Source organism: Loxodonta africana, chromosome 2, assembly GCF_030014295.1.
Source record: "Loxodonta africana isolate mLoxAfr1 chromosome 2, mLoxAfr1.hap2, whole genome shotgun sequence".
Lineage (NCBI taxonomy): Eukaryota > Metazoa > Chordata > Mammalia > Proboscidea > Elephantidae > Loxodonta > Loxodonta africana.
Window position 1 is genome coordinate 123401884 of NC_087343.1, and position 26806 is coordinate 123428689.

The window sequence follows — 26806 nt, forward strand, 5'->3', positions numbered from 1 at the left end:
ACCCAGTGATGCTACAGAAGAAAAGTCTGGCAATCCTGATTTGGACTTCTTGCCAGAGAGCATAGCTCTGATGACACTTTGAATTCAAACTTCTAGCCTGGAGAACAGTGAGAAAAGCAATTTCCATTCTTTAAAATCACCCATTTCTGGTATTTTTGTTATGGGAGTACTAGGTAACTAAGATATGTAAGAATAAATAGGTTTTCTTTTGTTTTTGATTTCTCTTACTTAGGGTTTGTCATGGATTGAATTGTTGTCATTGTTGTTGCTAGGTACCGTCGAGTCGGTTCCGGCTCATAGCAACCCTATGCACAACAGAACAAAACACTGCCCGGTCCTGCGCCATCCTTACAATTGTTGTTATGCTTGAGCCCATTGTTGCAGCCACTGTGCCAGTCCACCTCGTTGAGAGTCTTCCTCTTTTCCGCTGACCCTGTACTTTGCCAAGCATAATATCCTTCTCCAGAGACTGATCCCTCCTGACAACATGTCCAAAGTATGTAAGACGCAGTCTCACTATCCTTGCTTCTAAGGAGCATTCTGGTTGTACTTCTTCCAAGGCAGATTTGTTCATTCTTCCGGCAGTTCCTGGTATATTCAATATTCTTTGCCAACCCCACAATTCAAAGGCATCAACTATTCTTCAGTCTTCCTTATTCATTGTCTAGCTTTCACATGCATATGATGCGATTGAAAATACCATGGCTTGGGTCAGGTGCACCTTAGTCCTCAAGGTGACATCTTTGCTTTTCAATATTTTAAAGAGGTCCTTTGCAGCAGATTTACCCAATGCAATGTGTCTTTGGATTTCTTTTTTTTTTATCATTTTTATATTATATTTTATACCTATTATTTATATTATATTTATTTTAATACTTAAATGTATATCTATTATGTTTATGTTTTTATTTATATTTGTATTTATATTCATATTAAATTTATGTTTATATTCCTTTTAATTTTTTTTTTTAATTAACTTTTATTAAGCTTCAAGTGAACGTTTACAAATCCAATCAGTCTGTCACATATAAGTTTACATACATCTCACTCCCTACTCCGACTTGCTCTCCCCCTCTTGAGTCAGCCCTTTCAGTCTCTCCTTTCGTGACAATTTTGCCGGCTTCCCTCTCTCTCTATCCTCCCATCCCCCCTCCAGACAAGAGTTGGTAACACAATCTCAAGTATCCACCTGATATAATTAGCTCGCTCTTCATCAGCGTCTCTCTCCCACCCGCTGACCATTCCCTTTCATGTCTGATGAGTTTCTTCGGGGATGGTTCCTGTCCTGTGCCAACAGAAGGTCTGGGGACCATGGCCGCCGGGATTCCTCTAGTCTCAGTCAGACCATTAAGTTTGGTCTTTTTATGAGAATTTGGGGTCTGTATCCCACTGATCTCCTGCTCCCTCAGGGGTCCTCTGCTGTGCTCCCTGTCAGGGCAGTCATGGATTGTGGCCGGGCACCAACTAGTTCTTCTGGTCTCAGGATGATGTAGGTCTCCGGTTCATGTGGCCCTTTCTGTCTCTTGGGCTCTTAGTTGTCGTGTGGCCTTGGTGTTCTTCATTTTCCTTTGCTCCAGGTGGGTTGAGACCAATTGATGCATCTTAGATGGCTGCTTGTTAGCATTTAAGACCCCAGACGCCACATTTCAAAGTGGGATGCAGAATGATTTCATAATAGAATTATTTTGCCAATTGACTTAGAAGTCCCCGCAAACCATGTTCCCCAGATCCCCGCGCTTGCTCCGCTGACCTTTGAAGCATTCATTTTATCCCGGAAACTTCTTTGCTTTTGGTCCAGTCCAATTGAGCTGACCTTCCAAGTATTGAGTGTTGTCTTTCCGTTCACCTAAAGCAGTTCTTATCTACTGATTAATCAATAAAAAACCCTCTCCCACCCTCCCTCCCTCCCCCCCTCGTAACCACAAAAGTATGTGTTCTTCTCAGGTTTACTATTTCTCAAGATCTTATAATAGTGGTCTTATACAATATTTGTCCTTTTGCCTCTGACTAATTTCGCTCAGCATAATGCCTTCCAGTTCCTCCATGTTATGAAACGTTTCACAGATTCGTCACTGTTCTTTATCGATGCGTAGTATTCCATTGTGTGAATATACCACAATTTATTTACCCATTCATCCGTTGATGGACACCTTGGTTGCTTCCAACTTTTTGCTATTGTAAACAGAGCTGCAATAAACATGGGTGTGCATATATCTGTTTGTGTGAAGGCTCTTGTATCTCTAGGGTATATTCCGAGGAGTGGGATTTCTGGGTTGTATGGTAGTTCTATTTCTAACTTTAAGATAACGCCAGATAGATTTCCAAAGTGGTTGTACCATTTTACATTCCCACCAGCAGTGTATAAGAGTTCCAATCTCTCCGCAGCCTCTCCAACATTTATTATTTTGTGTTTTTTGGATTAATGCCAGCCTTGCTGGTGTGAGATGGAATCTCATCGTAGTTTTAATTTGCATTTCTCTAATGGCTAATGATCGAGAGCATTTTCTCATGTATCTGTTGGCTGCCTGAATATCTTCTTTAGTGAAATGTGTGTTCATATCCTTTGCCCACTTTTTGATTGGGTTGTTTGTCTTTTTGTGGTTGAGTTTTGACAGAATCATGTAGATTTTAGAGATCAGGCGCTGGTCGGAGATGTCATAGCTGAAAATTCTTTCCCAGTCTGTAGGTGGTCTTTTTACTCTTTTGGTGAAGTCTTTAGATGAGCATAGGTGTTTGATTTTTAGGAGCTCCCAGTTATCAGGTTTCTCTTCATCATTTTTGGTAATGTTTTGTATTCTGTTTATACCTTGTATTAGGGCTCCTAGGGTTGTCCCTATTTTTTCTTCCATGATCTTTATCGTTTTAGTCTTTATGTTTAGGTCTTTAATCCACTTGGAGTTAGTTTTTGTGCTTGGTGTAAGGTATGGGTCCTGTTTCATTTTTTTGCAAATGGATATCCAAGTATGCCAGCACCATTTGTTAAAAAAGCTATCTTTTCCCCAGTTAATTGACACTGGTCCTTTGTCAAATATCAGCTGCTCATACGTGGATGGATCTATGTCTGGGTTCTCAGTTCTGCTCCATTGGTCTATGTGCCTGTTGTTGTACCAGTACCAGGCTGTTTTGACTACTGTGGCTGTATAATAGGTTCTGAAATCAGGTAGAGTGAGGCCTCCCACTTTCTTCTTCTTTTTCAGTAATGCTTTGCTTATCCGGGGCTTCTTTCCCTTCCATATGAAATTGGTGATTTGTTTCTCTATCCCCTTAAAATATGACATTGGAATTTGGATCGGAAGTGCATTAAATGTATAGATGGCTTTTGGTAGAATAGACATTTTTACTATGTTAAGTCTTCCTATCCATGAGCAAGGTATGTTTTTCCACTTAAGTATGTCCTTTTGAATTTCTTGTAGTAGAGCTTTGTAGTTTTCTTTGTATAGGTCTTTTACATCCTTGGTAAGATTTATTCCTAAGTATCTTATCTTCTTGGGGGCTACTGTGAATGGTATTGATTTGGCGATTTCCTCTTCGATGTTCTTTTTGTTGATGTAGAGGAATCCAAGTGATTTTTGTATGTTTATTTTATAACCTGAGACTCTGCCAAACTCTTCTGTTAGTTTCAGTAGTTTTCTGGAGGATTCCTTAGGGTTTTCTGTGTATATAATCATGTCATCTGCAAATAGTGATAACTTTACTTCCTCCTTGCCAATCCGGATACCTTTTATTTCTTTGTCTAGCCTAATTGCCCTGGCTAGGACTTCCAGCACGATGTTGAATAAGAGCGGTGATAAAGGGCATCCTTGTCTGGTTCCCGTTCTCAAGGGAAATGCTTTCAGGTTCTCTCCATTTAGAGTGATATTGGCTGTTGGCTTTGCATAGATGCCCTTTATTATGTTGAGGAATTTTCCTTCAATTCCTATTTTGGTAAGAGTTTTTATCATAAATGGGTGTTGGACTTTGTCAAATGCCTTTTCTGCATCAATTGATAAGATCGTGTGGTTTTTGTCTTTTGTTTTATTTATGTGATGGATTACATTAATGGTTTTTCTGATATTAAACCAGCCTTTCATACCTGGTATAAATCCCACTTGATCATGGTGAATTATTTTTTTGATGTGTTGTTGGATTCTATCGGCTAGAATTTTGTTGAGGATTTTTGCATCTATGTTCATGAGGGATATAGGTCTATAATTTTCTTTTTTTGTAATGTCTTTACCTGGTTTTGGTATCAGGGAGATGGTGGCTTCATAGAATGAATTGGGTAGTATTCCGTCATTTTCTATGCTTTGGAATACCTTCAGAAGTAGTGGTGTTAACTCTTCTCTGAAAGTTTGGTAGAACTCTGCAGTGAAGCCGTCCGGGCCAGGGCTTTTTTTTGTTGGGAGTTTTTTGATTACCGTTTCAATCTCTTTTTTTGTTATGGGTCTATTTAGTTGTTCTACTTCTGAATGTGTTAGTTTAGGTAGGTAGTGTTTTTCCAGGAATTCATCCATTTCTTGTAGGTTTTCAAATTTGTTAGAGTACAATTTTTCATAATAATCTGAAATGATTCTTTTAATTTCATTTGGTTCTGTTGTGATGTGGTCCTTCTTGTTTCTTATTCGGGTTATTTGTTTCCTTTCCTGTATTTCTTTAGTCAGTCTAGCCAATGGTTTATCAATTTTGTTAATTTTTTCAAAGAACCAGCTTTTGGCTTTGTTAATTCTTTCAATTGTTTTTCTGTTCTCTAATTCATTTAGTTCAGCTCTAATTTTTATTATTTGTTTTCTTCTGGTGCCTGATGGATTCTTTTGTTGCTCAGTTTCTATTTGTTCAAGTTGTAGGGACAGTTCTCTGCTTTTGGCTCTTTCTTCTTTTTGTATGTGTGCATTTATCGATATAAATTGGCCTCTGAGCACTGCTTTTGCTGTGTCCCATAGGTTTTGATAAGAAGTATTTTCATTCTTGTTGCATTCTATGAATTTCCTTATTCCCTCCTTGATGTCTTCTATCACCCAGTCTTTTTTCAGGAGGGTATTGTTCATTTTCCAAGTATTTGATTTCTTTTCCCTCGTTTTTCCGTTATTGATCTCTAGTTTTATTGCCTTGTGGTCTGAGAAGATGCTTTGTAATATTTCAATGTTTTGGACTCTGCAAAGGTTTGTTTTATGACCTAATATGTGGTCTATTCTAGAGAATGTTCCATGTGCGCTAGAAAAAAAAGTATATTTTGCAGCAGTTGGGTGGAGAGTTCTGTATAAGTCAATGAGGTCAAGTTGGTTGATTGTTGTAAGTAGATCTTCCGTGTCTCTATTGAGCTTCTTACTGGATGTCCTGTCCTTCTCCGAAAGTGGTGTGTTGAAGTCTCCTACTATAATTGTGGAGGTATCTATCTCACTTTTCAATTCTGTTAAAATTTGATTTATGTATCTTGCAGCCCTGTCATTGGGTGCATAAATATTTAATATGGTTATGTCTTCCTGATCAATTGTCCCTTTTATCATTATATAGTGTCCTTCTTTATCCTTTGTGGTGAATTTAAGTCTAAAGTCTATTTTGTCAGAAATTAATATTGCTACTCCTCTTCTTTTTTGCTTATTGTTTGCTTGATATATTTTTTTCCATTCTTTGAGTTTTAGTTTGTTTGTGTCTCTAAGTCTAAGGTGTGTCTCTTGTAGGCAGCATATAGATGGATCTTGTTTCTTTATCCAGTCTGTGACTCTCTGTCTCTTTATTGGTGCATTTAGTCCATTTACATTCAGCGTAATTATAGATAAATAAGTGTTTAGTGTTGTCATTTTGATGCCTTTTTATGTGTGTTGTTGACAATTTCATTTTTCCACATACTTTTTTGTGCTGAGGCGTTTTTCTTAGTAAATTGTGAGATCCTCATTTTCATAGTGTTTGACTTTATGTTAGTTGAGTCGTTACGTTTTTCTTGGCTTTTATCTTGAGTTATAGAGTTGTTATACCTTTTTGTGGTTACCTTATTATTTACCCCTATTTTTCGAAGTAAAAACCTAACTTGTATTGTTCTATATCGCCTTGTATCACTCTCCATATGGGAGTTCAATGCCTCCTGTATTTAGTCCCTCTTTTTGATTATTGTGATCTTTTACCTGTTGACTTCCATGATTCCCTGTTATGTGTATTTTTTTTTTTAATTAATCTTAATTTGTTTATTTTTGTGATTTCCCTATTTGAGTGGATATCAGGACGTTCTGTTTTGTGACCTTGTGTTGTGCTGATATCTGATATTATTGGTTCTCTGACCAAACAATATCCTTTAGTATTTCTTGTAGCTTTGGTTTGGTTTTTGCAAATTCTCTAAACTTGTGTTTATCTGAAAATATCTTAATTTCACCTTCATATTTCAGAGAGAGTTTTGCTGGATATATGATCCTTGGCTGGCAGTTTTTCTCCTTCAGTGTTCTGTATATGTCGTCCCATTCCCTTCTTGCCTGCATGGTTTCTGCTGAGTAGTCAGAACGTATTCTTATTGATTCTCCCTTGAAGGAAACCTTTCTTTTCTCCCTGGCTGCTTTTAAAATTTTCTGTTTATCTTTGGTTTTGGTGAGTTTGATGATAATATGTCTTGGTGTTTTTCTTTTTGGATCAATCTTAAATGGGGTTCGATGAGCATCTTGGATAGATAATCCTTTCGTCTTTCATGATGTCAGGGAAGTTTTCTGTCAGGAGTTCTTCAACTATTTTCTCTGTGTTTTCTGTCCCCCCTCCCTGTTCTGGGACTCCAGTCACCCGCAGGTTATCCTTCTTGATAGAGTCCCACATGATTCTTAGGGTTTCTTCATTTTTTTTAATTCTTTTATCTGATTTTTTTTCAGCTATGTTGGTGTTGATTCCCTGGTCCTCCAGATGTCCCAGTCTGCATTCTAATTGCTCGAGTCTGCTCCTCTGACTTCCTATTGCGTTGTCTCATTCTGTAATTTTATTGTTAATCTTTTGGATTTCTACATGCTGTCTCTCTATGGATTCTTGCAACTTATTAATTTTTCCACTATGTTCTTGAATAATCTTTTTGAGTTCTTCAACAGTTTTATCAGTGTGTTCCTTGGCTTTTTCTGCAGTTTGCCTTATTTCATTTGTGATGTCTTGAAGCATTCTGTAAATTAGTTTTTTATATTCTGTATCTGATAATTCCAGGATTGTATCTTCATTTGGGAAAGATTTTGATTCTTTTGTTTGGGGGGTTGGAGAAGCTGTCATGGTCTGCTTCTTTAAGTGGTTTGATATGGATTGTTGTCTCTGAGCCATCACTGGGAAACTAGTTTTTCCAGAAAATCCGCTAAAAAAAAAATGCAGTCAGACCCCTATCAGAGTTCTCCCTCTGGCTCAGGCTATTCAGATGTTAATGAAGCCGCCTGGGGAGGGTGGGGGAGGGAACAGAGAGATAGGAGAGTAGCACCTCAGAATATAGCCAGAGTTGCTTGTCTTGCTTGGAATGACTATTATATCTGAGATTCCCGCGGGGCGCGTCGCCTATGTGTGCTGGCTGTGTTGAGATTGCCCCCGGGGGGTCTGGCCCGCTGGAGTCACAGTCAGATCCTCTGCCTCCAGCCCTACGCCCAGCGTCAAGGCTCCCCTGCTGGGACGGTGCACTCCCGACTCCAAAATCAGTCGCTGCCTCCCGGGGACTTCCTGTCCCTCCAGCCGCGTGGCCGTGCTGCCCCCGCGAACCAGGTGGGCCCCCTCCCGGGGTTAGTTCAGGTGGGTAGAGCAGCTCCCCGCGCTTGTGCCGTGACCGAGTGTTCCAGCTGGGACGCTGTTCTCCCTGCTCCAATACCAGTCGCTGCCTCCCGGGGACTTCTCCTACCAGCTGCGTCCCACGCCGCCCGCCCGAACCAGCTGGGCCCCCTCCCGGGGTCAGTTCAGGGGGGTGGAGCAGCTCTCCGTGTTTATGCCGTACCTGCGTCCAGTCCAAATCCCGGCGGGACGGCTCCCCGGCTGGGACGCTGCTCTCCCCGCTCCAAGACCAGTCATTGCCTCCCGGGGACCTCTCCTACCAGCTGCGTCCCATGCCGCCCGCGGAACCGGCTGGTCCCCCTCCCAGGGTTAGTTCAGGGGGGTGGAGCAGCTCTCTGTACTTGTGCCGTACCTGACTGGTACGCTGGCTTCAGGCTCTGAAAACAATCGCTGCTTCCCTGTATTAGTTCGTTCTCCGTCTCTAAATCTGTGTTTGTTGTTCAGCGTTCGTAGATTGTTATGTGTGTGATCGATTCACTTGTTTTTCCGTGTCTTTGTTGTAAGAGGGATCCGAGGTAGCGTCTGCCTAGTCCGCCATCTTGCCTCCCCTCTCTCTTTGGATTTCTTGACTGCTGCTTCCATGGCTGTTGATTGTGGATCTAAGTGAAATGAAATCCTTGACAACTTCAATCTTTTCTCCATTTTTCATGATGTTGCTCATTGGTCCAGTTGTGAGGATTTTTGTTTTCTTTCTGTTGAAGTGCAATCCATACTGAAGGCTGTGGTCTTTGATCTTCATTAGTAAGTGCTTCAAGCCCTCTTCACTTTCAGCAAGCAAGGTTGTGTCATCTGCATAACGCAGATTGTTAATGAGTCTTCCTCCAATCCTGATGCCCTGTTCTTTTTCATATAGTCCAGCTTCTCATATTATTTGCTCAGCATACAGATTAAATAGGTACGGTGAAAGAATACAACCCTGACACACACCTTTCCTGACTTTAAACCATGCAATATCCCCTTGTTCTGTTCAAACAACTGCTTCTTAATTGGATTGAATTATGCCCCCCAAAAAATGTGTGTATCAGTTTGGCTGAACCATGATTCCCAGTATTGTGTGGTTGTTCTCCATATTGTGATTGTAATTTTATGTTAAAGAGAACTAGGGTGGAATTGTAACACCCTTACCCAGGTTACATACCTGATCCAATGTAAAGAGAGTTTCCCTGGGGTGTGGCCTGTACCACCTTTTATCTTATAAGAGACCTTCCTTTAGAGCCCACAGAGAGAGAAAACCTACCCCTGGAGCCAGCACCCTGAATTCGGACTTCTAGCCTACTGGACTGTGAGAAAATAAATTTCTCTTCATTAAAAGCCATCTACTTGTGGTATTTCTGTCATGACAGCACTTGATGACTAAGACAGGGTTTGTAGAAATTTCCAGATATTCAGCCTGATGTCTCCAATCAATTTTGGAAAATTCGTAACCAGTAACTCTACAATATTGATTCTTCCCAATTTTCTCTCTCCTTTCATTCTGAAACTTCAGCTAAATGTTTGTTAGACCTTTTCATCGTGTCCTATAATGTCTGTTACATCCTATTTTTATCCTTTCTTTTTTTTCTTTTTCCCAAATCTTCAGCCTTATTATTTTCTACTGACCTAGCATCCAGTTTACTGTTCTTCTCTTTAGTTGTGTTTAATCTTCTGCTAAATTTATCTGTTAAATTTTCAGTTATTGAGTCTTTCAGTTCTAGAATTTTCACTTAATTCTTTTTATTATAGATTTCAATTCTGTAGTGAAATTCTACATCTTTTATTTTCTTGAGCACAGTAGTTAGTTTTTCTAAAGCTTGTGTCTGATAATTCTGAAATCTGGATAACCTGTGGGAATGTTTCTTTTGCCTGTTTTCTTGGAATTTAGTCATGATCCTGTTTCCTGTCATGCCTGGTAATGTTGTTTTGAAGCTAGACATTATACATGAAAAACTTATAAAGCCTTTGGATAACTTTATTGTCTTCTAGAGAGGATTTACATTTCTTTGTTATATCTACTCAGGAGTAGAAATGGTTTGAGGATGTAGGTCTCAACTGAAAGTGTGTGGCATTTACCTGGGCCCCTCTTTATTGGCAAGCCTATTTTTTTTCTCCCTAGAACAATGATACTGTCCAAAGCTATTCTTAATTTTTTAGCTTAGTAGAAACGACTTTTTTTTTTTTGCTTGTTTCCCCATCGCTTGTCATTTATACAAGCAGCTTAGACATAATGACACACATACACATACATATCTTAGGTACAACTAAGGGGGAAGTTGCGTATAGAATATTAGGATATAAGGCTTACTTTTCTCTGGTTCCTCCTTTTCCAGGATTTGGGACCTTCAAGTTCTGGCTGCTTTGGTAGCCCGGAACACTAATATTTATCTCCCGGCTCGTTGATACTTTAAGCTCTAGGCCATCGCTTTCTTTTTGGCCTCTATGCAAAACAGCAAATGCCTCAAGGGAAAAATGTGGCAGAGAATATAGGGCTCACCTCAGTAGATTTATCTCCTGTTCAAAAACTTGACATTTTAAGTCCTGGCTGCCTATAATGCTCTCAGATGCCTTCAAAAATACTTCTCATTTATTTTTTTATTCAAATTTTATAGTAGTTCTTAGCAAAAGTATTAGTCTAATACAAGCTACTAAATCAGAATTCTAGTGTAATTTTCACAACATCCCTATAAATATTATTATATGGAATGTTTTGATTATCTAGTATGGTGTTGTTATATGCATAGACTTTGGGATCAGATATTGGAATTTAAGCCCCAGCTGACCACTGACCAAATGTTAGACCTTGGACAAGTTTATTCTCTCTGAACCTCTACTTCCTCCCCCTTTTATCAGTATCTGAAAAATGAAGTGGAAAAAACCTTTAAAGATCAGATAGTCCCAATTTTATTTAAGCTATTTAAAAACTTAGTAAAAGGAAAATTACCAAATTCATTATGTGAAGCAGTGAGAGGGCACTGGTGTTGGTTGGGTTATTATTTTAATTCCTAAATCTAGAAAAATGGTACCTAAAAATTGTAGACCAATCTTATATATGACTATCAGTGCAAAACATATGGAAAATAATAGCAAACAGAATACAACAGCATATTTTAAAAATACATCAAGACCAAGAAGAGTTTAGTCTAGAAATATAGGGATAGTTGAATATTATGAAATCTACTATATAAGTGATCATATTAATAAGCTAAGGAGAAACAATCATAACCATCTCTATAATTGCAGGAAACATATTTGTTAAAATTCATCACACATTTATTTTATTTAACAAATAACCTATTGAGCATTGCTCTTACAGCACTGAGAATGTATGATTGAAAAAAGATAGTGGCACCATCCCAACTCACATTCCAGGGAAGGGAAATAGTCAATAAATAAATGAATAAGGGAACAAGCTAGGTTAGCTAAAATATACATTTATTGAAAAAAGAGTATAAAATATCCATTGATTTCATTAACGTAATAAACATACAGTCGCTATCTTAATGGAGAAACACTAAAGATTTTCTTCTTAAAATCAGGAACAAGAGAAGGATCCCCACTATCTCCACAAGTATTTGACATTAGATTGAAGAATTAGCTGAAGCAATAAAACAAGAGAAAGCAACTAGAGGCATAGGGACTGGAAAGAAAGAGAGAAAATTATCACTATTTGCAGATTATATAAATATATAAATGGAAACCCCAAAATGAACAATGGAAAAACTATTACAAACAATAAGAAATTCAGTCAATTGGGTAGTTACAAAGTCAACATACGAAAATCAATTGCCATCATATATACACACAAAAACCAGTTAGGAGATACAATGAAAGAGAAGATTCCATTTATGACAACAGCATCAAATACCAGAAAAATTACTCAACATACAACTCACCCATTGCCGTCAAGTTGATTCCCACTCATAGTGACCCTATAGGACAGAGTAGAACTGCCCCATAGTGTTTCCAAGGCTGTAAATCTTTATGGAAGCCAGTTGCCACATATTTCTTCCATGGAACAGCTGGTGGGATTAAACCGCTGACCTTTCAGTTAGCAGTCAAGCATTTAACAACTGTGCAACCAGGGCTCCTTACTCAAAATATACACAAGTAGAATTATAAAACACTCTTTAAATAAACAAAACTAGATATGAACAAATGATTAGAAAAACGATGCTATTAGATAAGATACACATTATGTGGACAACAGCTTTCCCTAAATTAATTTATTAATTGTATGTAATTCCCCTCCCCAAAAAAATTCCATTAAGCTCTTTCTGGAGCTATAAAAGTTGGTTATGTATATCTCCTATTACACTGATTCTAGTTATTCCCAAGGAGCCCTGGTGGTGCAATGGTTGAGTGCTCAGCTGCTAACAAAAAGGTAGGCAGTTTGAAACCACCAGCAGCTCTGCAGGAGAAAAGACCTTGCGATATGCTCCCGTAAAGATTTACAGCCTTGGAAATCCTATGGGGCAGTTCTGCTCTGTCCTATAGAATTGCTATGAGTTGGAATCTACTCAACGACACACATGAACAGTTATTGCCAGGAATGGAGATGCCAGCCCTGGGAGCAGGGAGTTAAGGAGCAGTTTGGGAGGAGATGGGGTTTGCTTTCGTGCCTGATGTGCTTCCTGGCTCACCTATCTCTCATTGTACTTATTACTCTCCATGCCCCCTCTTTTGAACACTGATCTGATAAATGCTCCTTCAGGTACCAGCATTCATTTTGATAATCGTGTTGTAGTGATGGACAGTTGGCCTATAACATGTACCTTCCAAAGTCTCCAACTTGGCTTTTGACTCATTAGGGAGATGGCAGTCAGAGAGTGTCATTTGGGTAGGGCGAACTTTTCATGCTTCCCCTGTTTCATCTATAATGCTTGCTGCCTCTTCCTTCTGACCAGAAAAGGATGCTATGCAAGAATGCTGAAGTGTGAAATGTAATTCAATTTGCTTAAGAAAATACTGGTGTTGAATGATCGTCTTGGTTGTGGTGGTGAGGGGATGGCCCAAGTTGGTGTCTTTTCTTCTCTAGTTGCTAGCATGAATTTTCAGCTTATTCCCAGTACTAGAATTTTTGTCCTAAGCTGGTCGCTTAAGATGAATTATACATGTTTTGTATGAGTTATGAAGTCACAATATATGTTTCCAGATTTTTCTCCACATTCCTTCTTACTTGGCCTTTTCTTGCTTTCTAAGCATACCCTATACTCTTCCCCCCACCCCCTAACACTTTCTTATGCCATTCTCTCATCCTTGTGCGCCCTCCCTCTCCTACCCCTATCTGAAATCCTATCCGTTCTTCAGTGCTATTCTCAGAGGTCAAAGGTCAGCGGTCAAACCCATTTCCTTTTGTTTCCAGCTGAATGTGTGAATATACTAATATTTATTAAGCCAAAAATTCCCTTTTATTTCTCAGCAATTTGTGTTTTTTTTGTAGCCTCCTGTTAAATTGTATTTTGAATGCAGAGACTCTGATATACCTGTGTAACTTCTGAAGCACTTTTCTTATTGCCCTGCACATAGCAGGCATCAATAAAGATGGAATTGAATTAAGAAAAAACAAAGACTTAATGTAGGACAGTACCATGGACTAGCTATCCAAATTGTCCATAAGATCCCACCCTTGGGAAACTACTGAGTTGAACACAATCAATCACCAGGTCAAGGGAATGACCCACACAGGAGCAATAATGGTCTTCAACATGGCTTCGCAAAGCAGAACCTGCGGCTGGTCAAGTAGTTCTGGCTTCTGTCTACCTATGTTTTCCCCGGGGCCCTACATGCATTGACAGTCCAGGCAGAGGGCAGGGCATCAATCTGGAAAAGGGTTTTCCTTAACACTAAATGTCAGCCCAGCTACCACATATGGGAGGTCCTAAGAGTTGGCTATGTTCATTAAAAGCTGCATAATTAGTAATCTGCTTTTTGCATTAAGTCCCCAAAGCAATACATGGTGTGTTTACATTTATAAATATGTGAGTTGAGAATTTAATAGACTCAACTTTGCTGAGTGTTGGATTCTTCCCCTTTTTGTCAAAATGTGACTAAGAGGTGAGATATTTGCAAGTATCCTGTACATATGAATTATTCTTCAAAAACACAAAGTCTTTCTTTTCTTGCAGGAATCCAGAAGCTTTCAAGTCACAAGAAGAGAAGGTAAGGAAAATACACTCATCCATTTCATTCTCAGTGTTGACATTTTGAAAGTAGTTTGTTGAAACTAAGATGAACTTCAGACTTGTGGGCAGCCTGTTCTTTGAAATTTCACGTGGCTTTTTCTGGGTGCTGATTACTTGGCACGTGCTTCTAGGGATTACAAGAACTGAAGATCAGGTTTGCTTGGGAGAACTATGTCTTCTGCCTTCAAGTATCGGAGGTGAAGTTTGGGGAGCTGGTTCCTTCAAGATCATGTTTACAGTCTCTTGAAAAGAAGCCTCATTTTGGGTGAAGTTTGAAATAATTATTTAGTTTCATCCAGCAAAAACAACATCAGTAAAAAAATGGGTTTATGATTTGAGGTATTTCAATACCTGGGAAGAGATGCCACTATGAAAAATATTTCTGGTTAGATTTTTACAGCTTCAGCTAAGCTGAAATAAAAATAACCATTAATTTTCCTTTTTGAAACCAATTCCATGATATTCCATTTTCCGTGTCAGCATTCCTCTAGCACAATTGTTTTCTGTTCTCTGAGGTAAGCATATGTATGGGTGATGATTTCTGAAAACTTTTAGTGGAAATTGAAGTTTCCGTTATTTGCTTTCAGCAATACCTAGTCTTTAATAAAAATACATCTTTCAATAGTTTATGGAATCATCGCCAATCATCCATTTATTGTAGGGATGGGAGGATGAAGTCAGAAAGCAAAGTGAGTTCTTGGTCTAGGCTGTGGCCTTTGGTTTTAGCCTCAACCACATTCTTTCCCATGGAATTATCTCTAAAAAGGGTGACTGTCTAAAAGAACAATCAAGTTTCATATCATATTGACATAGCCTTGACTCCTGGTTAGTTCTGATTTTATGCACCACAATGAAAGACATAAAAAAAAGAAAGACATAAGGTGGCCACATTATCAAAGTGTGTTTGTGTAGGATCTATATCGGTGGATGTTCCAACTGGTTACTTGCTGCTGTCCATGGTGCTGGAATGAGGTTCTAAAGGACCTGTGTGACCTGGCTCTGGAACGGACTTTATTACTTCTTTTCCCATTTGTCATTGCCTTTGCTTTTGTATTCAATGTCCTTTGAACTGTATCCGTAGGGAAAACTGCATCGTTTGGATATAAAAACTGGATGAAGGTGGGGCAGGAAAGGTACATTTCTTATTGAAAGTTGTGGTCACAATGAGGTGACCATGTACGGTGGGTGGAAATAGACATAAGGAAGGGGAGACAGCATGAACTTTGGTTATGAGCACTATTCTCTTCATGGCAGTTCCCCTGAGTGTGAATGTTTGGAATTTATTTCCATTGTGGCATCACATATAAACTTAACCTTTTTGGAGTCTTACTGTACTTGTGTTAGAAATGTCTCTAAATAATAAGGCTAGGGGAATGAAAGAGCCATGTGCATTTCTACTCAAAGGCATAAAAAGAGCTGATTGAATTTAAGGCGGAAATTCTCAATCTCCTGTGGGAGATTGAGAGTATCTGGAAGATGAACAAATGCATAGTCAGACTGTGCTCAACTCATCCATCCCCCACCCCACCCCCCAATCCCCCACCCCCAGTTTCCAGCTTTCAGAACTGACTGACTGGGAGCATTTGCTTCCGGTTTGTACTGGCAAATTTGTCCTGATATCAGATAAGCTTTTTTACTTTCTGTGTGAACAGGCGTATATCTTTCTTACTTGTTTATGTCAAAGTTGAGTGTTGAGAGTTCCTGAAATAGACCAGTGCCTGAATGTGAATGCTTATAACCTGGCAGGAAGGAGGGAAGGGTGGGACCTTGTAGGTTGGCTCCAGGTGTCTTTGGGTCTGAGAATTTACAGCTTGGGCTGTGGGGTTGTTAATCTTCTCCAGCACAGTGTATATGTGTACAACAATAATAGAGACACTGTGAATGTTTCATTCAAGTATTACTCCTACTAACAAAAATAAAACATTACCGTCTAGCAGCACGCACTTCAAGTTGGTTGTCTTAGGTCCAACTTAACCTGGAACCAAAAGAGGAGTGAGTAAGTAATGCTCTGAATTTTCCTGCCCAGTTTACCAGGCCCTTTGGAGCAGGGCCTTTGGGTCTGGAGAGGTAGCCTCCTGACCAAGGAACCTAAGATGTTTTCCTGTTTTTGTTTTGTTTTGTTTTAATACTACATCTGACTCAGGAATATCAGCTACATTAAGGGTTCAGTACCACAAACTGATGACTGATTGCAACTTTACACTTTATGACTATTGGAAACCCTTGACTGATTGCATCAAGTGAGAGTGGCTAATATTAGCAGTAGAAAGGGTCCAGGCTAAATCACAGGGGGGTTGGGGATTGTAAGGGTGATGTGAATATACTGTGTGCCTTAAACATGTTCTCTGCCTTATTTTTCCTTCTCTCCTCTCAGTCTTAGATGCAGTGGTGTTACAGTTCCCAGACTGTACCCCAGCTATCTTGCCTCTGGCCTCACTCACACTTTCCCTGCAACCTACAGGCTCTTTGCCCCTCATCTTTGTCAAATGCCACCTCCCTCATCCCTTCCAACTCTCTTTCTGGAAGTGTTTGGCTTACCCCATTCTATTTGAGTTAAGGGATCTGTCTTAGTTATCTAGTGCTGCTGTAACAGAAATATCACAAGTGGTTGGTTTTCACAAACAGAACTTTATTTTCTTACAGTTTCGGAGGCTAGAAGTTTGAATTTAGGGTGCCAGCTCTAGGGGAAGGCTTTCTTCCTCTGTTGGTTCTAGAGGAAGATTCTTGTCATCAATCTTCCCCGGTCTAGGACCTTCTCAGCGCAGGAACCCTGAGCCCAGAAGATGCCCTGCACTGCTGGTACTCATTTCCTGGTGGCAGGAGGTCCCAGAAAGGGGCTGCAGTGCTGCCACTGCATACTTCCGAGTGGTGCCTGAATATTGCACAGAACCATCTGTAAACCAGGCACAGGTTTTCTCTTCCTCAGTCAACTGATCATAAAGAACTCCCCATGAGGCCCCAGGTGCAGACTGGAAGATGGAAGGTAATGTGATAGGAATGGGGACCATGGGCATTTGGGCCACTTCCTCATGCAACTTACTTGTGCCTTCAGGTCATGCTCGGGCCTGATGTTGTATGTAGCATTTCCATTTAATGATGGAATGCTGCTGAGCATGTCCAACTTTAAGGCTCTGTGGGTCAGACAAGATCCAGTTCATGATGGGTAGCTCAGGCTGCACGGTGACTGGTGGTCATGATTAAGCATTCAGTTTCTACTAAAGCCCAGCAACAAGTCAAAAGCTGTTTCTCAAAAGGAAAGTAGTTATCTGCAGAGGATGGCAGTGTTTTGCTCTGAAATCCTAAGGGTCTGCACTGTGGTTCATCAATAGAGTCCTGCCAATGACTCCAAACAGCATCTCTATCTACCACTGAAACTTCAAGCGCCATTGGATTAGCTGAATGATATGCCCAAAAGGGCAGAGCTGCTTACACAGCAGCCTGAACCTGTTGCAGAGCCTTCTCTTGTTCTGGGCCCCACTCAAAGCCAGCAGCTTTTTGAGTCACTTGATAAATAGGCCGGAGTAGCACACCCAAATGAGGAATATGTTTCCTCCAAAATCCAAAGAGGTCCACTAGGCATTGTGCCTCTTTTTTGGCTGTGGGAGGGGCCAAATGCAATAACTTATCCTTCATTTTAGAAGAAATATGTCAACATGCCCCACACCACTGAACCCCTAGAAATTTCACTGAGGTGGAAGGCACCTGAATTTTTGTCAGATTAATTTCCCACCCTCTGGGAAACAAATGTTTTCAGTAAGTCCAGAGTCTTTGACACTTCTTTCTTACTAGGTCCAATCAGCATAATGTCATTAGTGTAATGGACCAGTGTGGCATCTTGTGGAAGGGAAAGGACATCAAGGTCTTTGTGGACTAAATTATGAGATATGGCTGGGGAGTCGATCTAGCCCTGAGGTAGGAAAGTGAAGGTATACAGTTGGCCTTGCCAGCTGAAGGCAAACTGCTTCTGGTGGTCCTTTGAAACAGGTATGGAGAAAAGGCATTAGCCAGGTCAGTAGCTACATACCAGGTACCAAGAGATGTATTAATTTGCTCAAGCAATGAAACTGCATCTGGAACAGCAGCTGCAGTTGGAGTCACCGCCTGCTTTTCGATAATCCACTGTCATTCTCCAAGATCCGTCTGTTTTTGCACAGGCTAAATAGGTGAGTTGAATGGGATTGTAGGGGGAATCACCACCTCTGCATCCTTCAAGTCCTTGATGGTGGCAGTGATCTCTGCAATCCCTCCAGGGATGCAGTATTGCTTTTGGTGTATTATTTTCCTAGGTAAGGGCAGGTCTAATGGCTTCCTTTTGGCTTTTGCTACCATAGTAGCCCCTACTCCACTTATCAGGGATTTGATATGTGGGTTCTACCAGTTGCTAAGTATATCTGTTCCAATTATGCATTCCTGAATTGGGGAAATCACTACAGGATGGGTTTGGGGACCCACTGGATTTACTGTGAGATGGACATGAGCTAAGATTCCATTAATAACCTGACTTCGTATGCCCCCACTGTGGGCCACAGTGACATTTTGGGTCTCCTGGAATTAGTGTCAGTTCAGGGCCAGTATCCGGTAAATCTGGAAAGTCTGATTATTTCCTTTTCCCTGGTAAGCAGTCATCCTACTAAAAGGCTGTAGATTCCTTTGGGGGAAGGCTGGGAGAAAGATTAATAGTATACGTTTCTGACAATTGTATTAGTCTGGGTTCTCTAGAGAGGGAAAACCAGTAAAGCGTATAAGTATATATAGAGATTTATATCAAGTAAATGGCTCACATGGTTGTAGAAGCTGGAACATCCCAAATCTGTCGGTCAGGCTGGAGGCTTCTCCTGATTCACGTAGCCACAGGCTGGCAAACCCAAGATCAGCATATTGGAGAGCAGGGCTCTTGCTCACATGCTGCAAAGGCTGACAAATCCCAAAATCAGCTGGCAAGATGGCAGATAAGCTGCTAACTCAAGCCGTAGGAATTGGAGGTCAGGTAAACAGGAGCCAGATGAATGATCCAGAGCAAGCAAAAAGCCTGCTAGCCTTGCCAGAGAGTCCACCTATATTGGATGTAGGCCATGCCCCCAAGGAAACTCCCTTCCAACTGACTGGCAGATCTCATCATGGAGGTGATCAAATTATATAAAATCTCATCATGGAAGGGATCACACCATTATACGACTGCCAAACTATATCATAACTGCCAAACCACTGAGAGTCATGGCCCAACCCAAGTTGACACACAGCCTTAACCACCACAGTATCCTCCTCTCAGGTCATTCATTTTCCGAGAGCAGGGACCACCCTTTGTTCACCTGCAGATTTCCCATAGCCATAGCCCAGGTCTTGGCATATAGAAGTTGCCCAGTAATTATTTCCTGAATTAAATGAGAGCTAGAAATACACTTTATGTGTGTTTCCTTTTCACTCTGATCCTGTCCTAGTAATATGCAAGCAAAAGATATCAAGTCCTTTGGTTCTAGAAAGGTATTTTCTGTAGAATATAGAACATTCCTGCCATTAAATATCACTAGGTGATATATGATAAAAGAGCTTTGTGCTCAATAAACCTGGTGTTGTGGGTGGGATTGTGTCCCCCAGAAAGATATGCTGAAGTCTTAAAAAAAAAAAAAACCCAAAACCAAATCTGTTTTCATCGAATAAATTTTAACTCATAGTGACCTATAAGACAGAGTAGAGCTGCCTGTAGAGTTTCCAGGTAGCAGCTGGTGGATTTGAACTGCCAACCTTTTGGTTGGCACCAAGGTCTTAACCACTGCATCACCAGAGCTCCACTGAAGTCCTAACACCCCTTAAATCATAGTTAAGATGAGGCCATACTCAATTAGAGTGGGCCCTAAACCAGTGACTGGTATCCTTATAAGAAGAGGGAAATTTGGACACAGACATACAGGGAAAACACCATATGATGAAGGCAGAGAAGGGAATGATGCCTTTACAAACCCAGGAATGCCAATGATTGCTGGAAACCACTAGAAGCTAACAGAAAGGCATAGAACAGATTCTCCCCTAGAGCCTTCAAGAGAGCGTGGCCCTGCCGACACCTTGATTTTAGATTTCTAGCTTCCAGAACTGTGAGATATTAAATTTCTGTCCTTATAAGCCACCAGTTTACAGTACTTTGTTACAGCAGCCCTAGGAAACTAATACGCTTGGCAAATACTGGACTTAATAAACTTGAACTAGTTGTTGTTGATGACGAGGATGGTTTTACTGAAGAATGTCTCAGGGCCTTTAATGTGCTAAATGTGACTTTAAACAGGGGGTGTAATATGCAACATTTCCCAAACAGTTCCCCAAAAAACAAAACCAAGCCCCTTGCCATCGAGTTGATTCCGACTCATAGTGACCCTATAGGTCAGAGTAGAACTGCCTCAGAGTTTCCAAGGAGCGCCTCGTGGATTCGAACTGCTGACCTTTTGATTAGCAGCAGTAGTTCTTAACAACTGCACCACCAGAGTTTCCTAGTGCCCCAAGCGACCTTGTTTTTGTTGTTCTCTATCATCTCAGGGCCACCATTCCATGCAGTGCTCTTTGAGAGTCCTGCTCTAGAGAATCCAATAAGAAGGGGAGCTTCTGGAGGTGGAGCCAAGATGGCTGAATAGATGCTTCCAGCGAGCCCTCTTTACAACAAAGACCCAAAAAAACGAGTGAAACGAGTATATTTATGACAAGCTAGCATCAAAGGCAAGCTTAGAAAATGAACAGAGGGGCAGGGGGAGGAAGAGACGGTTCAGAAGCAGAGAGAAGTTACCAGACCTGAATAGCGGGGAGCCCTCAGGCACCATTCCCAGAGCCGTGGTGGCAGTTGGCTGGTACTAGCGCTGGGCCACAGTCTCCTCAGGGAGAAGCAGCCAGCCACACAGCTTACTCACACCTCCAGAACCCAAGAAGAAGGGCGCTGTCTGCAAAAGCTAAGTACTTGAGTATATTTTAACCTGCCCCCCCCACCCCTAAGCCAGCTTCAGCGGCTGAATTCTCTGGGCCTGAGACAGGCACTGTTGAGCCCCTAGAGCCATCCTCCCCGCCTTGGAGAAGGAAAAAATTTGCATTTGGAGGAACGGATAATTTGCCAGCTCCACTAACCAGGGGAGCTCAGGACAGAAGCGGCTCCTGTCCAGGCATAAACGGTCTGTGGACTTTGAGCACCTTTCCCCTCTGCGTAGACCTGTGTGGGCCTATTTCAGGAGAATAAGCCCCTGTTGGAAGACTCCAACCATTTCAGCTGTGCAGTACAGAAGTGGGTGTTTGATGTTTGACATTGTCTATTAAACAGGGTCCTCACCTACCCACATCAGGGGCCTAAGGACTGGTAGCTCCACTCTGGTCACCCAGCCACCTGTGACAGGGGTCCAAGGATAACTGGTACCTCCCAGTCCTTACAACCAAAAACATTGGGTGCCCACAGTCTATCTGCAGAACCCAATCACCTGCAAGCTCTAGGGAATAGGGACACACTTTCTTCAGAGACACTTGGGCCGTTTCTCAGCCCCTGCCTTGTTCAGAGCATGACCCCCTGCTGCAACCACATACCGGTACCTACACCAATCACCCCTGCCCCTCTAAGACTGTAGGACAGAGCCTGTACCACATACTTGATGATCAGCTACCTGGACACCGGAGCTAAACTCATACAAGAAAAGTGAATGGACTCCTAGACTGATATACCTGATAACAGCTCTAGCCATCTGGGGACAGGACGTCAGAGCTCCAAAGGTGAAAATGATCAAGCTAGGTTACTCAAGAACCCATCTGGGCATATGCAGCAAGCAAACGTAAACTAATACAGTAACTTATAGATGGCTTGGAAACAACCGTCAGTATCAAGTCATATAAAGAAACAGACCATGATCACCTCAAAAAGCTGTCAAAACAAAGAATCCAGGGATCTTCTAGATGAAAGTACATTCCTGGAATTACCAGATGCAGAATACAAAAACTTAATTTACAAAACCCTTCAAGACATCAGGAAGGAAATGAGGCAATATGCAGAACAAGCCAAGGAACACACAGATAAAGCAATTGAAGAAATTAGAAAGATTATTTGGGAACATAATAAAAAATTTAATAAGCTGGAAAAATCCACAGACAGCAATCAGAAATTCAGAAGAATAACAATAAAATTACAGCAGTAGACAACTCAATAGAAAGTCAAAGGAGCAGACTTGAGCAAGTAGAAGCCAGACTTTTTGAACTTGAAGATAAATCACTTGGCACTGATATATATGAAGAAAAATCAGATAAAAGAATTTTAAAAAATGAAGAAACCTTAAGAATCATGTGGGACTCTATCAAGAGAAATAACCTACCAGTGATTGGAGTACCAGAACAGGGAGGGATAACAGAAAATACAGAGAGACTTGTTGAGGATTTGTTGGCAGAAAACTTCCCTGATATTGTGAAAGATGAGAAGATTATCTATCCAAGATGCTCATCGAACTCCCCATAAGGTAGATCTTAAAAGAAAGTCACCAAGACATATTATAATCAAGCTTGCCAAAACCAAAGATAAGGAGGCAAATATAAGAGCGGCGAGGGATAAAAGAAAAGTAACGTACAAGGGAGAGCCAATAAGAATAAGCTCAGACTACTCGGCAGAATCCATGCAGGCAAGAAGGCAATGGGATGACATATTTAAAAAATTGAAGGAAAAAAATGGCCTGCCAAGAATCATATATCCATCAAAACTGTCTCTTAAATATGAAGGTGAAATTAAGACATTTCCAGATAAACACAAGTTGAGGGAATTCGTAAAAACCAAGCCAAAACTACAAGAAATACTAAAGGGAGTTCTTTGGTTAGAAAATCAGTAATATCAGGTATCAACCCAAGAGTAGAACACAGAGTAGCAGCCAGAAGTCAACCTAGACAGGGAAATAAAAAAAAAAAACCAAAGCAAGATTAAAAAAAAAAAAGCCCAACACAGGGTAACGGCGATGTTACTATACTAAAGAAGACAACACTAAAATAATAAAGAGTGACTAAGAAATGTAATCATACACCTTCCATATGGAGAGGAAGATATGGCGATACAAAGAAACAAAGGTTATAAATTTAGAAAAATAGGGGTAAATAATAAGGTAGCCACAAAGGAGACAAACTATCCTACTCAACAAAATAAAATAAAAGGGAAAAATACAGACTCAGCAGAAACAAAATCAACAACAACAAATATGAGGAAAGGACAATATATAATCTACTCAGCACATAAAATTAAGTGTGAAAAAGAAACTGTCAACAACGCACAAAAAAAGACATCAAAATGATAGCACTAAATTCATACCTATCCATAATTACGCTGAATGGAAATGGACTAAATGCACCAATAAAGAGACAGAGAGTGGCAGAGTGGATTAAAAAACAAGACCTGTCTATATGCTGCCTACAAGAGACACACCTTAGACTTAGAGCCACAAACAAAAACTCAAAGGATGGAAAAACATATATCAAGCAAACAACAACAAAAAAAGAGCAAGAGTGGCAGTACTTCTGACAAAATAGACTTTAAAGTTAAATCCACCACAAAGGATAACAAAGGACACTATATAATGATTAAAGGGACAATATACCAGGAGGATTTAACCATATTAAATATTTAGGCGCCCAATGACAGGGCTGCAAGATACGTAAAACAAACTCTATCAGCACTGAAAAGTGAGATAGACAGCTCCACAATAATAGTAGGAGACTTCAACACACCATTTTTGGTGAAGGATAGGACATCCACAAAGAAGCTCAATAAAGACATGGAAGATCTAAATGTCACAATCAAACAACTTGATCTTATAGACATATACGGAACACTTCATCCAACAGCACCCAACTATACTTTCTTTTCTAGTGCACATGGAACATTCTCTAGAATAGACCACATATTAGGTCATAAAGCAAGCCTTAGCAGAATCCAAAACATTGAAATATTACAAAACATCTTCTCTGACCATAAGGCCATAAAAGTGGAAATCAATAACAGAAAAATCAGGGAAAAGAAATCAAACACTTGGAAACTGAACAATACCCTGCTCAAAAAAGACTGGATTATAGAAGACATTAAGGATGGAATAAAGAATTTCATAGAATCCAATGAGAACGAAAACACTTCTTATCAGAATCTTTGGGACACAGCGAAAGCAGGGCTCAGAGGTCAGTTTATATCAATAAATGCACACATCCAAAGAAAAGAAAGGGCCAAAATCAAAGGATTATCCCTACAACTTGAACAAATAGAGAGCAACAAAAGAAACACTCAGGCACCAGAAGAAAACAAATAATAAAAATTAGAGCAGAGCTAAGTAAAATACAAAAACAGAAAACAATTGAAAGAACTAATAAGACCAAAAGCTGGTTCTTTGAAAAAATCAACAAAATGATAAACCATTGGCCAAACTGACAAAAGAAAAACAGGAGAGGAAGCAAATAACCCCAATAAGAAATGAGAGGGGCAATATTACAACAGACCCAACTGAAATTAAAATAATCATATCAGATTACTATGAGAAATTATACTCTAACAAATTTGAAAACCTAGAAGAAATGGATTCCCTAGAAACATATTACCTAACGAAACTAACACAAACAGACGTAGAACAACTAAATAGACCCATAACAAAAGAAGAGATTGAAAAGGTAATCAAAAAACTTCCAACAAAAAAAAACTCTGGCCCAGACAGCTTCACTGCAGAGTTCTACCAAACTTTCAGAGAAGAGTTAACACCACTACGACTAAAGGTATTTCAGAGCATAGAAAAGGATGGAATACTCCCAAACTCATTCTATGAAGCCACCATATCCCTGATACCAATACCAGGTAAAGACACCACAAAAAAAGAAAATTATAGACCTATATCCCTCATGAACTTAGATGGAAAAATCAACAAAATTCTAGCCAATAGAATTCAATAGCATGTCAAAAAAATAATTCGCCATGACCAAGTGGAATTCATACCAAGTATGCAGGGATGGTTCAACACTAGGAAAACAATTAATGTAATTCATCACATAAATAAAACAAAAGACAAGAATCACATGATTTTATCAATTGATGCAGAAAAAGCATTTGACAAAGTTCAACACCCATTCATGATAAAAACTCTCAGCAAAATAGGAATAGAAGGAAAATTCCTCAACATAGTAAAGGGCATTTATACAAAGCCAACAGCCAACATCATCCTAAATGAAGGGAGCCTGAAAGCATTCCTCCTGAGAACAGGAAACAGACAAGGATGCCCTTTATCACCGCTCTTATTCAACATTGTGCTGGAGGTCCTAGCCAGAGCAATTAGGCTAGAAAAAGAAATAAGGGGCATCCAGATTGGCAAAGAAGAAGTAAAATTATCTCTGTTTGCAGATGACATGATCTTATACACAGAAATCCCTAAGGAATCCTCCAGAAAACTACTCAAACTAATAGAAGAGTTCAGCAGAGTGTCGGGATGCAAGATAAACATACAAAATCAGTTGGATTCCTCTACACCAACAAAAAGAACATCAAAGAGGAAATCTCCAAATCAATGTGATTTACAGTAGCCCCCAAGAAGATGAAATACTTAGGAATAAATCTTACCAGAGATGTAAAAGACTTGTACAAAGAAAACTACAATACACTTCTGCGAGAAAACAAAAGAGACCTACATAAGTGGAAAAACATACCTATGGATAGGAAGACTTAATATTATAAAAATGTCTATTCTACCAGAAGCGATCTATACATTTAATGCAATTCCGATACAAACTCCACTGACATTCTTTAATGAGATGGAGAAACAAATCACCACCTTCATATGGAAGGGAATGAGGCCCCGGATAAATAAGGCATTACTGAAAAAGAAGAACAAAGCAGGAGGCCTTACTTTACCTGACTTTAGAACCTATTATACTGCCACAGTAGTCAAAACAGCCTGGTACTGGTACAACAACAGATACATGGACCAATGAAACAGAATTGAGAATCCAGACATAAATCCATGCACATATGAGCAGCTGATACTTGACAAAGGCCCCAAAACAGTTAAATGGGGAAAAGACGGTCTTTTTAACAAATGGTGCTGGCATAACTGGATATCCACCTGCAAAAAAATGAGACAAGACCCATACCTCACTCCATGGACAAAAACTAACTCATAATGGATCAAAGGCCTAAATATAAAATCTAAAACGATAAAGATCATGGAAGGAAAAACAGGGATAATGTTAGGAGCCCTAATACATGGCATACACAGTATAGAAAACATTATAAAGAACATAGAAGAAAAACTAGGTAACTAAAAAAAAAAAATAAAATAACTGGGAGCTCCTAAAAATCAAACACTTATGCTCATCCAAAGACTTCGCCAAAAGAGTAAAAAGATTACCTACAGACTGGGAAAAAGTTTTTAGCTATGACATTTCTGATCAGCGCCTGATCTCATTAAAGAAAGTTGTTGGGATTTGTATCGGAATTGCATTAAATGTATAGATCGCTTTTGATAGAATAGACATTTTTCTAGTGTTAAGTCTTCCTATCCATGAGCAAGGTATGGTCTTCCACTTATGTAAGTCTCTTTTGGTTTCTTGCAGAAGTGTACTGTAGTTTTCTTTGTATAAGTCTTTTGTAGTTTCCTGGAGGATTCCTTAGGGTTTTCTGTGTATAAGATCATGTCATCTGCAAATGGAGACACTTTTACTTCTTCCTTGCCAATCTGGATGCCCTTTATTACTTTACCTAGCCTAATTGCTCTGGCTAGGACTTCCAGCACAATGTTGAATAAGAGTGGTGATAAAGGGCATCCTTGTCTGGTTCCCGATCTCAATGGGAATGTTTTCAGGCTCTCTCCATTTAGGGTGATGTTGGCTGTTGGCTTTGTATAAATGCCCTTTATTATGTTGAGAAATTCTCCTTCTGTTCCTATTTT

General features: G+C 40.0%; 1 protein-coding gene across 1 annotated transcript in view; it reads left to right on the forward strand.

The window, feature by feature from the left end:
• FSTL4 (follistatin like 4) overlaps window positions 1-26806 on the forward strand; it is a 486914-nt gene that overhangs the window by 35348 nt on the left and 424760 nt on the right. The window contains exon 2 of the mRNA XM_003405014.3: window positions 13845-13878. Within this exon, the coding sequence (XP_003405062.1) occupies window positions 13845-13878 (34 nt within the window). The remainder of the gene's footprint in view (window positions 1-13844; window positions 13879-26806) is intronic.